The sequence below is a fragment of the Trachemys scripta genome, chromosome 11, assembly GCF_013100865.1.
Source record: "Trachemys scripta elegans isolate TJP31775 chromosome 11, CAS_Tse_1.0, whole genome shotgun sequence".
NCBI lineage: Eukaryota > Metazoa > Chordata > Testudines > Emydidae > Trachemys > Trachemys scripta.
Window position 1 is genome coordinate 37,500,333 of NC_048308.1, and position 14,144 is coordinate 37,514,476.

General features: G+C 41.3%; 1 protein-coding gene across 6 annotated transcripts in view; it reads right to left on the reverse strand.

Moving 5' to 3' along the window:
* The window catches only part of METTL8 (methyltransferase like 8), a 65,114-nt gene that overhangs the window by 44,622 nt on the left and 6,348 nt on the right, over positions 1-14,144 (reverse strand). For 5 of the 6 annotated variants that reach the window (XR_004647625.1, XR_004647626.1, XM_034785301.1 and 2 more), the window contains one exon: positions 9,258-9,413. Coding sequence is in view for 4 of the 6 variants with exons in the window: in XM_034785301.1 (XP_034641192.1) it covers positions 9,258-9,400 (143 nt within the window). In the remaining 2 variants the exon portion in view is untranslated. Of the gene's footprint in view, positions 1-9,257; positions 9,414-9,869; positions 9,974-14,144 lie in introns of those variants that run through there. The other variant, XM_034785300.1, reaches the window with a different exon arrangement.

The window sequence follows — 14,144 nt, forward strand, 5'->3', positions numbered from 1 at the left end:
TTCAAACTGTAAGCTTTTCGGGGGGAAAATCTTCATCTTCCTCTCTGTTTGGAAAGTACCTCATTTTGGGTACTGCCACAATTTAAATAATCATCTCAAATACAGTAACTCCTCACTTAACGTAGTTATGTTCCTGAAAAATGCAACTTTATGCAAAACTATGTTAAGTGAATCCAATTTCCCCATAAGAATTAATGTAAATGGGGGAGGGGGGTTGGGTTCCATGGAAATTTTTTTCACCAGACAAAAGACATTATATACATATACAGTATAAGTTTTAAACAATTTTAAACAAACAGTTGAAATTGTACACAGCAATGAATGATTGTCCAGCTTGGTTGAGGTGGTGGAGTAAGAGGGTAGAATATTTCCCAGGGAATGCCTTGCTGCTAAATGATCAACTAGCACTCAGCTGAACCCTCAAGGGTTAATACACTGTTGTTAATGTAGCCTCACACTCTACAAGGCAGCATGGACTGAGGCAGGAGGGAGGAAACAAAAACAGACGCATGGCAGTAGCTGCAAAAACTGAACATGATGATGAGCTCATGCTATCCAGCTGGAATGCACCACTTCCTCCTGACAGCACATGTACAGTTGCACAGGTGCTGACTTTCCAAAGTGCTGAGGAGTGCATGCATGAGTGAGAGAGAGAAACGTGCATTACCCCTTTAAGTACGCTGACTCCACTTAAAGTATGTTGCCCTTTTAAGCAGATCAGCCAGTTCAGACAGGAAGCAACAGCTTCCAGCAAGCTCCCTCCGTTCTGTTCCTGAGCCCCCTTTGTGGAGAGGGAGTATGGAGCAGGGGGACATCCTGATATCAGCACTCCTCTCCCCCCATTCTCCAGCAAGCAAGAAACTCCAGGGAGCAGCTCCAAGGCAGAGGGCAGGTCAGGAGAAGCATAGCAGTGGTGGGAGGGCCACCTGAATTGCTGCTGGGCAGCTGCCAAGCCACATACCTTACAGGGAATTTAGGGGAGCTGATGGGGGGCAGGGGCTGCTGGCCCCCCCTGGTTCTAATCCCCACAAGGAGGGGCTGCTCTTCCAGAGAATCCTGCAAGCAGTGGACAAAGCAGGAAGCTGCCAATCAACGTTATAAGGGAGCATTGTGCAACTTTAAAGGAGCTTGTTCCCTAATAGATCAGCAACGTAACAATGAAACAACGTAACCAGGACAATGTTAAGTGAGGAGTTACTGTACACACTAGCAATAAAGGTTAATTTTATTTTAGCTTGCACATTAAACTTGAACAGGGCCAAGTTCTTCTGCTTTAAAATGCACTGGACACAATCTTTGAGCATATTACTAACCAGGCTACATTTATTTTCAAACAAGGTCAAGTATCATTCAAGACTCCCCCCAACTAAGTTATTCCAGAAATCAGCAGTTTTGGACATGTTTTTCACAATAGAAAAAAAAATTCTTACATTATGAAGAAGGGGACATGTGAGCTGAAATGAGGAGTGGGGGAAAGGAATATGTCAGGCCAATTCCTGAATGTGAAAGGTAGAAACTAAAAAAAATATAAAAAGCCTTCTGACAGTTAAACAGCATGTTCACATGGGATATGGCAAACAGACACTGATGCAGGCAGCATTACATAGGGAGGTCTCCACATAAAGATGATCAGAGGCTAAGATGTGGACAAGCCTGCTGTCATTAACAGTTATACATTTTTTTCTCTCTCTCAGCTGCATGCTTGCTTTAACAAATATTTGTCATGGGCAAAGCAAGGAAAATCCCACCCATGTCTGATTTTGCTGTGTTTCTCTTAAAGTCAATGATGTAATAGAGCACGTTCCACTTGCAAAATGTGATGTCCTCATGCCACAGTTTGGACACTGAGGTTAAGGACTGATGGTAGGTAAAGATATAGAGTGTGACCCTTACTCTATGGCATCAATGTGAACTATGGAGGACAGGAAAAGCAAATATCAGAACAATGGAATAGGTGACATCCTGGAACATCAGTAGAGTTTTACTGTTCTGAGGTAATTCTCCCATGCTCTCATAAAGCCAGATATTTCCCATGCACTAAGGACTAAATTCTGCTCTCAGTGACATGGGTCTAACTTATAGTGACTGCAGCAGGAGTTATACATATGTAACTGAGAACAAAATTTGGTATTAAGTGTAAACAGAAACTTTGTCTTACAAGCAACAAATGATGTTTGCAGTCCCCTAATAAAATGGAAGACAAGAATCCCTCTGCTGACATTAACTGAAATCAGTGCTCAAACATGCACTGGCTGCTCAATTCGCAACCATACACTGGCATCTCGTTCTGTGTTTTGAGGTTTTTTTTTGTTTGTTTGTTTTTTAATAAATTTAATTCAGCCAGTTTGCCCAATCTGCTGTTCACAAAGTGCAGAGGAAGATAAGAGATGCACATGTGATATGTAATAACTAAAAAAATCAAATCTGGAGTCCTGAAGAAACCCAGCCCGTCAGCCATGTATAGCACAGAAGGGAAAGGAGACTCCAGAACTTTGGTGGCTCTTAAAAGACGAGAAAGTCTTGACAACCAGTCTTGTTCATTCTCTAATAGTTAACATAAGAAACAGCACTCCCTGCCTATCCCATGGGAAATCAGTTTACACAGGGATGTGCCTCATGCTATACTAATGTGCTTCAGGTATCATGGTGGCCTGAAGTTTTCATTCTTAATTAATGACTTGCTGCTTTTGCTCCAATGATATTTTCATTAAGCTGAATGAAAGACTCTTGGCTTTTCCCTAAAAGTCTGTATAAGATGGGTGACATGTCTCACACACAGTAACAGGACTAGAGCTTGGATGCTTTAAAGGAGACTGCTTGTCCTTTCATACAGGCCAACTAGAACTATGATAAAGCTTACATAAATACTTTAAACACTTCTTTCAATAGTGCTCTCTAAAGGGACCTTAAGAGCTCTCCATCTCAGCTCCATCAGGATAGTATTCACTTGAGTATGTCTGATGTAAGATCAGGCAATTCTATCTTCAGTTTATTACCCACTTTCCACTAACTTTCCTATTAACGGGGGGAAAAAACTGCCCCCACATCTCCACACGTGAAAACCCAGCAGATTACTGGCCTGAACAGAGGTTATAAATGGAAGCAGACATTTTCTGCATTGTTTTGCATAATTAGTCACTTCTTTAAATGATGAAAGATCATGCAACAAGTATCTAGAGAAATATACCAATATATCGAAGGCAACACGAAAGGATACAGGACCACTTTAAGCAAAGCCCCACCTAAATATCTGCCAGCACTGCCAATAAATCCTACATGGGTTTAATTGGGAAATCAGGGTTACCTGTTAAATAATAGGACTACATAATTAATAGTACACCACCACCACATTAACCAGGAGAGAGAAAATTCTGCAAACCAGCACATTATTTAATGAGCTTCTTAGTATACATCTTAGAGGAAGAAGCTGCACAGCTCTCTTATGAATATGCATGTAACTAAAAATAAAGCTTGGACTGGCCCTTTTTGTGTTTAGCTCTCTTGGTCTTGCTTTAAAACATTTGCCCCCATCCACTCCAACAGTTATAGGCTTGAAAAATGCTCAAAACAGTAATATACAAAGAAAGGCCCAGTTTAAACCTTTCCCTCTACATTATATAATCATGATTGTGGTGATATTTCTATCCTGAGTTACAATAGTGTGACCCTGCTGTCTTTTATGTTGTTGACCTATTTCATCTGCTTTTTTATTTCCAAAATTCTACTAAAAGATGGTTTGAAAAGATTTTGATCATACCTACGTTGGACAAATAAAAGAGACTACTAAAAGATCCACTAACTTGCAAACCTTATTCAGGACCATGGGAATTATCATGGTGGATCAGACCTGAGGTCCATCTACACAGTATCCTGTTTGTGACAGTGACTGGTATCAGTTGATTCAGAGGAAGGTGTGAGAACCCTGCAGTAGGTAGAGACAGGACAATCTGTCCCATTAGCTCTCATCCTGATCTCTAAGACAATGTCTACACAGTCCGTGGAAGCACGCCTCCAAGCCTGGGTTGACAGATTTGGCTAGTGAGGCTCATGCCAGCACTATGAAAATAGCTGAGTAGACAGCACTTCGAAGTTGCAGCTCGGGCTGGAGCTCAGGCTCTGAGGCTTAGGAAGGGGACTGGGCTTCAGACCGCCATCTCAAGCCCAAGCTGCAACTCCAAAGCATGTCTACACAGCTATTTTCAGAGTGCTAGTAGGGGCCCCGCTAACCCCAGTCTGTAGACCTGGGCTGGGAGGCTCACTTCTGAGGGATGTGTAGATCTACCCTAATACTTAAGAGACTGGTTTAAATTCTAAAGCATGAGGTATAATACCCCTTCCATGTTCCCTGTCCAATCCTTTTTTGTTTCTTATTAAGGCTCAACAACTTCCTGACACACTGACTTCCAGTTTACTTACACACAGTTTTTCACACAATTTCCACCCTTTTTATTTCAATGAATGTCCCCATGTTCTTGTGTTATGAAATGGGGGAATAGAAGGTCCAGATCTCACTTCTCTAGATCAATCATTATTTTCTATATTTTTATATCACCTCTTATTTATCTGTATCTTAAGGTAAACAACCCCAACCTCTTCAATCTCTCCTCATAGAGATAATTTGCATTAATTGACAGTGAATTTCATTGGCCAGTGTGTCGTCTATTCATCTAGCTTGTTTAGGGCTCTCTAAGTTCCTCACAGTACTCTCTGGTCCTGACTACCTAAATAACTTTGTGACAACTGCAAATGTTGCCACCTCATTACTCACCCAATTTCCAGATCATTAATACATAAATTAAACAATACGGAACCTAACATGGAACCTAGAGGCACCTCTCTGATAACCTTTTGCAATGATGAAAATTGCCATTTAACCTTACTCTTTGCTTTCTGTCACCAGGCCAGTTTTTGATCCATGACAATATCTAGCCCCATGACTACTCTTTAGTAGCCTAATAGACACTGAGCACTTCAAAACTAACAACATCCACATGAAGGTTAAATTATATCAAATTTCAAGTTTGCTTGTTCCTGGCCTCTATTCTATAGCTGTTATCCCTTTACACACACCAGCACCCATCCCAGAAAAAACGGTTACCTACCTTTCTGTAACTGTTATTCTTCAAGACGAGTTGCACATGTCCATTTCGTTGTAGGTGAGCGAGCACCTCATGCACAGTTGTTGGAGAATTTTTTCCCTTATCACTACCCATCAGGGTGGTCCATGCACCCTCTGTCGCCACACACCGCTGAATGCTGATATAAGAGGACAGAGACATTCCCAGGCCCCCTCAGTTCCTTTGTACTCGACAGACTCCGATAGCGAGGAGGGCGAGTGGGTCGTGGCACAGACACGTGCAACACATCTTCAAGAATAATCGTTACAGAAAAGTCGGTAATTTTTTTTTCTTCTTTGAGTACTTGCACATGTCCATGCCACTGTAGGTGATTCACAAGCAGACAAATGTAGAGGTGGCCTCCGAGTCTACCTGACCTGTGACTGTAAGACAAAACCCATCCAAAATTGGCATTGTCTCCTGAATGACAGGAAATGGCATAATACAAAACAAAGTGTGGACTGATGATCAAGTTGCCACTTCACAAATGTCTATGACAGGTACTTGTGCCAAGAAAGATGCAGATGTTGCCTGCACTCTAGCAGAATGTGTCAATACCCTAGCTGGTGGGGTCATATTAGCCAACTGGTAGCATAAATAAATGCACAAAGAGACCAAGGATGACATCTGCTGAGTAGACATTGGTCTGCCCTTAGCTCCGTCCACAATTGCAATGAACAACTGAGGATTAAAGGTCTTAGTATGCTCCAGATTGAAAGCTAGAGCCCTTCTCACATCCCGCGAATGCAGCCTCTCCAAATCTCTAGGAGCATGATGTTTTGGAAAGAAAGTCGGTAAATAGACTGCCTGGTTAACGTGACAATTAAAAATACCTAAGTGAGAAATTTTGGGTGAGGGAGAAGATAAATCTTATCCCTACGGAAAACTGTAAGGAGGGCCTGTTACTAAGGCTTTCAACTCTTTCACTCGTCTGGCCAAGATAATGGCCACTAGAAATGCTACCTTCATAGACAGGTGCAGCAGAGAGCAGGCTGCAAAGGGTTCAATGGTTGGGCCCATCAATTTTGCTAGGACCAAGTTCAGATCCCAAGGAGGGATGGGATGTTGCATGTGTGGGTACGATCTAACCAAACCCTTTAGGAGTCTGTTGATGATGGTTTTGGAGAAAAGGGATCTACTATCCACCGAGACATGGAAGGCCAAAATAGCTCTATAAGACTGCATCTGGTAGGCTAATAGCCAAACTGTTTTAGATAAAGAATACAGTCCAGCATGAGGTTCAGGGGAGCCCACCCTTGCGATGTGGCTTTCTGATGGGACCAAAACACAGAAATGCTTCCACTTAGCCAGGTAAGTGCTCCGAGTTGAGGGATTTCTGCTATTCCAAAACACTTTCTGAATATCCTTTGAGCAGGATCTCTCAAATGGTGTTAACCATGAAGTATCCATGCTATCAGACGAAGGTCTCAGAAGCTGGGACAGAGAAGATGACTGTGGTCCTGGGAAATGATGTCTGGAGAGACAGCGGAGGCTCGATAGACCTGGCTAGTAGGGTTGAAAACCAGTGTTGATGAGACCATGCTAGTGCTATAAGGAAGAGACATGCATGATCTTATTTGACTTTGAATGAGAACCTGGGTAGCAAAGGAATTGGAGGGAAGGCATACAGGAAGGAATTCTTCCAGGATAGGAGAAAAGCATCTGTCAGTGAGCCTGGGCTGAGACTTCCCAGGGCACAAAGCTGATGGCATTTTCTGTTGGTTTTTGTTGCAAACAGGTCCACTTGGGGAGTTCCCCAGAACAGGATGGATTTGGCCATGTCTGGGCACAACAGCTAGTTGTGGTGGTTGGAAAAGGACTTGCCCAGATGATGCGTTAATGTGTTGTTTCCCTGAAAGATAAGCAGCTCTGAGATGAATTGAGTTGTTTATGCAAAAGTCCCAGAGGCAAATCATCTCTTGGCACAGTTGGGTTGATCGTGCCCCTCCCTGCCCATTTATGCAAAACACAGCTGCAGAGAGTTTTCTGTTAGAATTAATAAATTCTTCCCTACTACATGGGGGAGGAAGGCCAAGGAGGCTAGAGGGATTGCTCTTAACTCCCTGACATTTATGAGTCTTTAGAACGTAAGACAACCAGAGACCCCAGGTCTGCAGCGACTCCATATGAGCTCTCCAATGCAGGGATGATGTGTTTGTGACTAAAGTGAGGGTTGGTAGCGAGGGGAACAAAGGGGATGCGATGTTACACCCCATATTCTTCATAGAAATATGGTTATGATATGAATATGGCATTACTAAGATATACATGAGCCATCAAGCACAGACGCCACTCCATTTGAAAGATCTTGATGAGCTCTGCGGTCCTCTGGTGGTGGTGAATCACCTGCCAGCTCGATAGCCTCATCTGGTGATGAGGAAGAGGCTTTTAAGGAGGTGGCTGGTCTATGTCTTGCCTGAGTGATTTCTGGCTGGTCAGTACTGACCTCAGTGCCAGGAACTGGAGAATTTGGTGCCAATGCCTCCAGAATGCTCTTGAAAACAGTGAATGAGACGGTTGAGGGGAGGTCCTAGCCGGAGGGGGGACACCCCACGGTGTCCAAAATGGCGAGCAGTATGGGACCCATCCTTGTCCAGACCATTGTCCCTTAGAAGAAGGTCAGTTCTGAGGTTACTGCATGACCTATGGTCCCCATCCTTGACAGGATAGAGATAACCTCAGCTCTGAGAGTCCAAAATGTCTGACAATGGAGGGGAAGAACCAGCTGGGATGGGAGAGCGATAGCCTGATCCCAGGGATGGCATTACTAGGGATATCATCAGAAGCTTGCCTCTCAACTGCACTGGCTTTTGCAGAAGCTTGGGAGGTAACGGTACCGCAGGCTCTTGACGCAGTGAGGTAGGAGCTGCAGCATCAATACCAGCTATAAAACCTTCTTGAACTGAAGGTAATACAGGTACTGAGATGCTAAGCCGGTCCCTTGTGGCTGCGTATGCCTCTGGGGTGGCTCGGAGTGGCACTCCGCAAAGAACTCTGCAAGGAACTTTCCGGGTAAAGCCTTGATAGACCTGGTACACGTTTTGGAGGTGGCAATCTCCTGTTTCTAGGTGATGAGAGCTCCAAAGAGAGCTTCTTCCCTGAATGTTACGCAGAGTCTCCGCCTTTCCTTGACTTCAGTACCCACACACTTGATCGAGGTACCAAACTTGAGGAAGGCCTAAGTCTTTTCTTTGGTATCAGCAAACGGGGCAGAGAAGCTATAGATATCTCCACTGGTGCGCTCCACACTGAAGCTGATGTACCTGGGCCGCTTTCCCCATGTGATGACACCGAAGGAGGGCAAAGCACTACCTCCGTAAGTAAGCACTCAAGCCTCGCCACTCTGTCTTTCTGTGAGCAGGACTTGAATCCTTTACAAATGTGACATTTGTAATTAATGTGGGATTCCCTCAAACATTTGAAGCAGGCCAGGGGAGGGTTGCTGACTGACATAGGCTTAGTGCAAGTCCAGCAGGACTTAAACCCCGGCGGGTGAGACTTCGTTCCAGTACTAATCCTACTAAAGATCCTGGTAACGCAAGACAAAAAGTGGTCAAAAAAGACCTAAAATGAAAACCTAGCACTAAAAACTAGCTACACCTAACTACACCTCTACCTTGATATAACGCTGTCCTCGGGAGCCAAAAAAATCTTACTGCGTTATAGGTGAAACCGCGTTCTATTGAACTTGCTTTGATCCACCGTAGTGCGCAGCCCCGCCCCCCTCCCCCCCGGAGCGCTGCTTTACCGTATTATATCCGAATTCGTGTTATATTGGGTCGCGTTACATCGGGGTAGAGGTGTAACTTCTACAACTACAACTAACAAAGGAGTGAGGGAAGCACTTGTAACAAGTCTGGAATCGCTCTGACAACCATCACAGGCAGTAAGAAGGAATGGGGCGAGGGAGGCGTCAGGGGCAGCTCTGCCCTCTTATACCAGCATGCAGTGGTGAGTGGCAATAGAGGGGTATTGCCGTGACTACCATGATGGGTACCTCTGACGGTACCAGTTGACAGTACCTCTCCGTCAACTGTGCACAAGGTACGCACACAACTCCTGGGGAATGGGCATGTGCAACACAAGTCAAAGAAGTGTTATGAATCACTATCAAACATCAAGCTTGAAGAGGCAACTCACCACATGTTATGTTCAAAAACTTTAGTAGGATCAGTTAAAATCCGTGACCCAAGTGGAGCAATTGGTCGTCTGTTACTTTGGCACCTCTGCTGCATCTTGCTTTTCCTCAGATATGAAGCAGAAAGCCTTTTAATGACATTCATTTTGATCAGAGACCTGTAAAAACACAATCCATTGAAATTATATCTTTGCTAGAACTTAATCATATATGTCACTTAGAAGAGACCTTGGTCAAGTAATCAAGTTGCAATATGGGCTTTACTGATGCAGGTTGTTTTTTAAAATCAATTAAAATGCTTTTTTTAAATGTTAACATCTTTCAAGAGTGCTGGAAACCCAAATAACCCAAAATATGCTACTGCTATATAGAAAGCAGAAAGTAAAACTTACCAATCTACTTTCAAAGTCCTATTAGGCAGTGACAAAAAGCCACACACACAATGGTGAATCAATGCATTGATGTTTTTTGCTTTTCCATTTGAAAAATGTTATTAGTAATCAAGGTAAAGAAATTATTTTTGGATTATTTTGTTTTTACCTTGACACTGTCCCTTTAAAAAAATAATCAAGAAGCGATCAGAGAGCAAACCATTTGTTCTAGTGGAAACATACTGGTATTCTGCTTGACATTTTTCACCCCACTCACTAGGTTACAGTCTTCAAAGGATTTCATTCTAAAGCTGTTACTGTGGTTTCACTCTTTAAAATAGAAAGTAAAAGATTCAGAAATGTATTATATACAGTATGCACATGACACCTTTCAAAAATTTCTACTGCGTATTGTAGTAATTTGTATTCAATGCCTCATCTGAAGTGAATGTTTTCAGATGTTAATTCTACATCCATGTGAATTATAAAGTGTTTGAGATTCTTCTATTAAACATGTAATTCTAACCTGGCACCTCTGTATTTTTTACATTATAGTTACTCAAAAATGTTAACTCTGAATTTGTTCAAACAAGTCTAATGAGCAAAGATGAGAAGTATGCTGTAGTTAGTACCAGCATTCTATCTTGTTGTGGCTCCCCCTCTCCCCCCCATGTCCCAGTTGATGCAAGCTCTTTTTTTAGTAGAGGCGTAAAAATGAAATGCTCCTCCTCCTACTTTTACCCTGATGTGCCTTTGTTCTTTCCTCCTTCAAATGCTCTGCATATTACAAACAAAAATGCTACTAAGTCATTATTTTTAGAGTGCTCTCGCTGCATAAAACATGCATATAAATCTAATGCATGTAGCATTGAGAACACAAATGTAGTTACAAAGAAGCAAGCACTATTTAAATGCAAACATTATTCTGCAAACTGGCTAAAAAATGAAGATTTTACCTTAAGGAAAAAAAAAACAGTAATGCACTATATGATTGACCACAAGTCTTGCATCGTGAACAAAAAAGATTCACTAGATGTATGATCTAAATCTTTGTAAAGGAATCAGTTAAATAACGTGAACAATTCCTCAATTAAGATGCACTTCTGAATGATTAATAATTTAGAAATGCTATTGTTTATTAATTTTACGCCTTTAAGAGAGAGAGAAGAAGATTAACATTTCCTTGTATTTGTCTGAAGGCTTAAAAACATATTTCTAGGTTTCCAATGTCAAATATAACAACAACTGGTACATTAGGGCTGCTGTACCTACTATATAATAGCTTCTTTGCCAGTACACAGGTGCACCCTTATTGCAACGTGTGATTTCACACGGTGACGATGTTGCACTTAATCATATAACAAAACTATTTTTTCCAATCAAAACCATTTCTAATTTTGATCAATTCACTATGACTCTTGGCAACATATTTGGGTAACTAAAATGATAATTCCAATTTACAATAAAATCACCACAATAAAATCATTTAGGCTCTGATTCAGCAAAGACTTTTGCATGCAAATTGTAATTAATATTCCCTTCATTGAGATTACTCATGCATAAAGTTAAGTATGTACATAAGTCTGCAGGATCAGGGCCTTAGCTAATTTATTTTATTTACAATAAAACAACAGATTCACATCCTATCAGCTAAAGCTACAGTACAGCTCTGCAACAGCATGCATATAGACTGCACACAAAAAGTTATTAGAAATGCTTCTGTACAGTTGCTAGGATTAAAAATTAACATACCCACTGCTCCATAATGTAGGATTTATATTACATGAAATTAATACTATTTTAAAAGATACAAAAAACAACAAATCAAATCTGTGTTCTCAAATCATTAACAGATTATATAGATGCTTAGAGGCAAGTTATGTTATTACATTACATACTGTTTCAAAATCAGCTCTTCCTTCATTTACCTGCCAAGGCCTCAATTCATGCCCTGAATTTCCTTTGTTATAATTGATGTTCAACATAAAATAAAAATGATTCAGATGCTAGGCATAATTTTGGTTGGCTCTCTATCTCATTAAGAACATGAAAAGATGCACAGATGGGATACATAGACAGGTGGCTAAAATGATTTGGCATGAGTAACGGGTAACATTGGGATTTGTATGAGAATTTGACCTTTGTATGTAGCTGACTAATTGCTGAAACCTGCAATATTCAAAACATTGCAAGGATATAGGGGAAAGGCAAATGAAATATGGAAGCTGGAAGTGATAAGAATGCAGAGGAAAGCCCTGGAACCAGGCTTAGCACTGATGAGCTGACGGAACTACTGATCATGTGATTAATGGGCAGTGTGGCTACTAAGCATAAAGTTTCAAAAAGCACCTAAATGATTTAGGAACCTAAACCCCATTTTCAAAAGTGCCTCATCGCTTAATTGCTTCTTTACCTGATTTTTTTTAATGATCTATTGAAAGAGGTAACCACCTCTCTGCCAGAGATCTGCACACTGTGGAGTTTGAACGTGTTGGTTATTTGGTACAGAGCCATAGCCAGGAATAAGCAAAATGACTATACACTTGATTATTATAGCGATAATAATCTGGCCTCCATTTGAAAACCCCTCATCTTCCCAGAAATTACCACCCACGGGATTTACATAAAAAATTACCAACCACTGTAAGCAGAGCCATTTATCCAGCAACACTACTAGAGGAATAACACACTAGAAAAGGAGTGGAAGTTGTCCTTCCTGTGGAGTGATGTGTTTAAGCTTTTAGAGGTTAGTGGTAAGATGTTCTATTTCTAATTATCATCTCGACAACCACAAACTCTGCCTCTCTGCCTCAGCTGAGCTAATGGAGGAGACTCTTAAAAAGAAAAGAAAAAAAGCTACACACTCAGTGCAGCTTTCTCACGGCGCACACACAGAGAAGCCGTTATGTGTAAACTGCCAGTTGGACTGGAAAGTATTATTTTTTAAAATTGAAGTTGGCATTTGAGCTTCCCAATAGTGGTCGCCACCCTGATGGAACTTGAGATTTGTAAAACAGACAGGATGGGGAAGGGAAGAGCTGATTCCATCCTGCTTTAAATAGCAGAGTCAAGTTTTCTTCTGACTGGAACAAGAGATCAACACCAGGACATACTGTAAACCACTAATCATGGAGGAATAAAGCCCAGAGGAGTATCAGATCTGAAACAGGGGTCAGATAAAAATCAAGTAAAGGATTCTTCTACCTGAAAATTTGTTTCCAATAAACTATGGCAAAAACAATTTGTTGTTTGGTAGCTCTCTGGACTACAAAGCTACTGATTCATTTTATCTGCAACCATTGGACTGCTGTTGTTGTCACAGTTATATTTATAAGGGGACTAATAGGGCTATATTTGTAAAAATTTGGGTTACTCTGTTTACCTTCTTAAGAAATAAGATATGCTGAAAAAGATGAACTTAGTTGTACAAACATTCACAACTCTCCTGTGAAACAGATACTGTACTACTGTATTTTATTACCAAAATGCTACTGAGGCTCAAAAGACCTTAGCTATGCAAAACATCTACAAAAGATAAGAGACACCAGCGGACATAAGGTGGAAGAATCAGTCCTGGAAAACAGAATGCTCTGAGTTGGCGGTGGACAAATTACCTAACATTTGAACACTAATGTTTCTATGGTCCAGACATAATCTGAGAATAGCCTAAACCAAACCAACAAAAATAGTCAAAATGGACTTTTAAAAACCAGTCAGTCTCCATAGCTCAGGCATTGCAACAAAAAGATATATTAATCTTCCCTTAAGCAGTGTGAGGAGACTGATATTACAGCCTCTCTGGATCTTCTTTGCCATAACAGGGACAACATGACAAAGTCATTAACCTCTTGTGAAAATAAAGCTGCAAAAGAATTCACAGAAATTGATGGGTTAGAAAGCTAGGAAACAGTGCAGAAAATTACATAAAGAAGCTGGAAAATAAAACAGATTATTTGGAAGGAAAGCAAGGGCTTTGCAGCTGGTGTATTAAAGTACAGGAATTTGGGAGAGAAAAATGGAAATGCTGGAATACCACACAAGAGGAAACAGATGAGTTCTGGGAATCCTTAAAGGTGAGAAGGGAGTAGAGTCAATGGGATTCAAGGGGAAAGTTATGTCACAAGTGTAAAATGAGGTAAAAGATCTGATACATATTAAGTGCTTTTAAAAAATTCCTCATCAGGCACCATTATTGTAGTACCGTCAGACAAACTGAAAAGGACAGACTTTAATTCTACTCTGTGATTTTACTCCGAAAAGTCACTCTAAATATGGCATTGTGGAGTTCCATATTCATTCTCTCTCAATGGTATGATGATGTGCTCAATTTGTAAGTAAAATGATATTTTTCTAGCTGGCAATCCTGCAAACAACCTGGAATCAGAGATTCAAATGTAGTATTTTCCTTCTCATGCACCATCACGGGCAGTGATGCAGGCCAGCTCAGGCCCACAGTGACTCCTGTGAAACCCCACTGCCTTTCAAGGGTTTGCACAGATTTAACTCTGGGAAAACTTA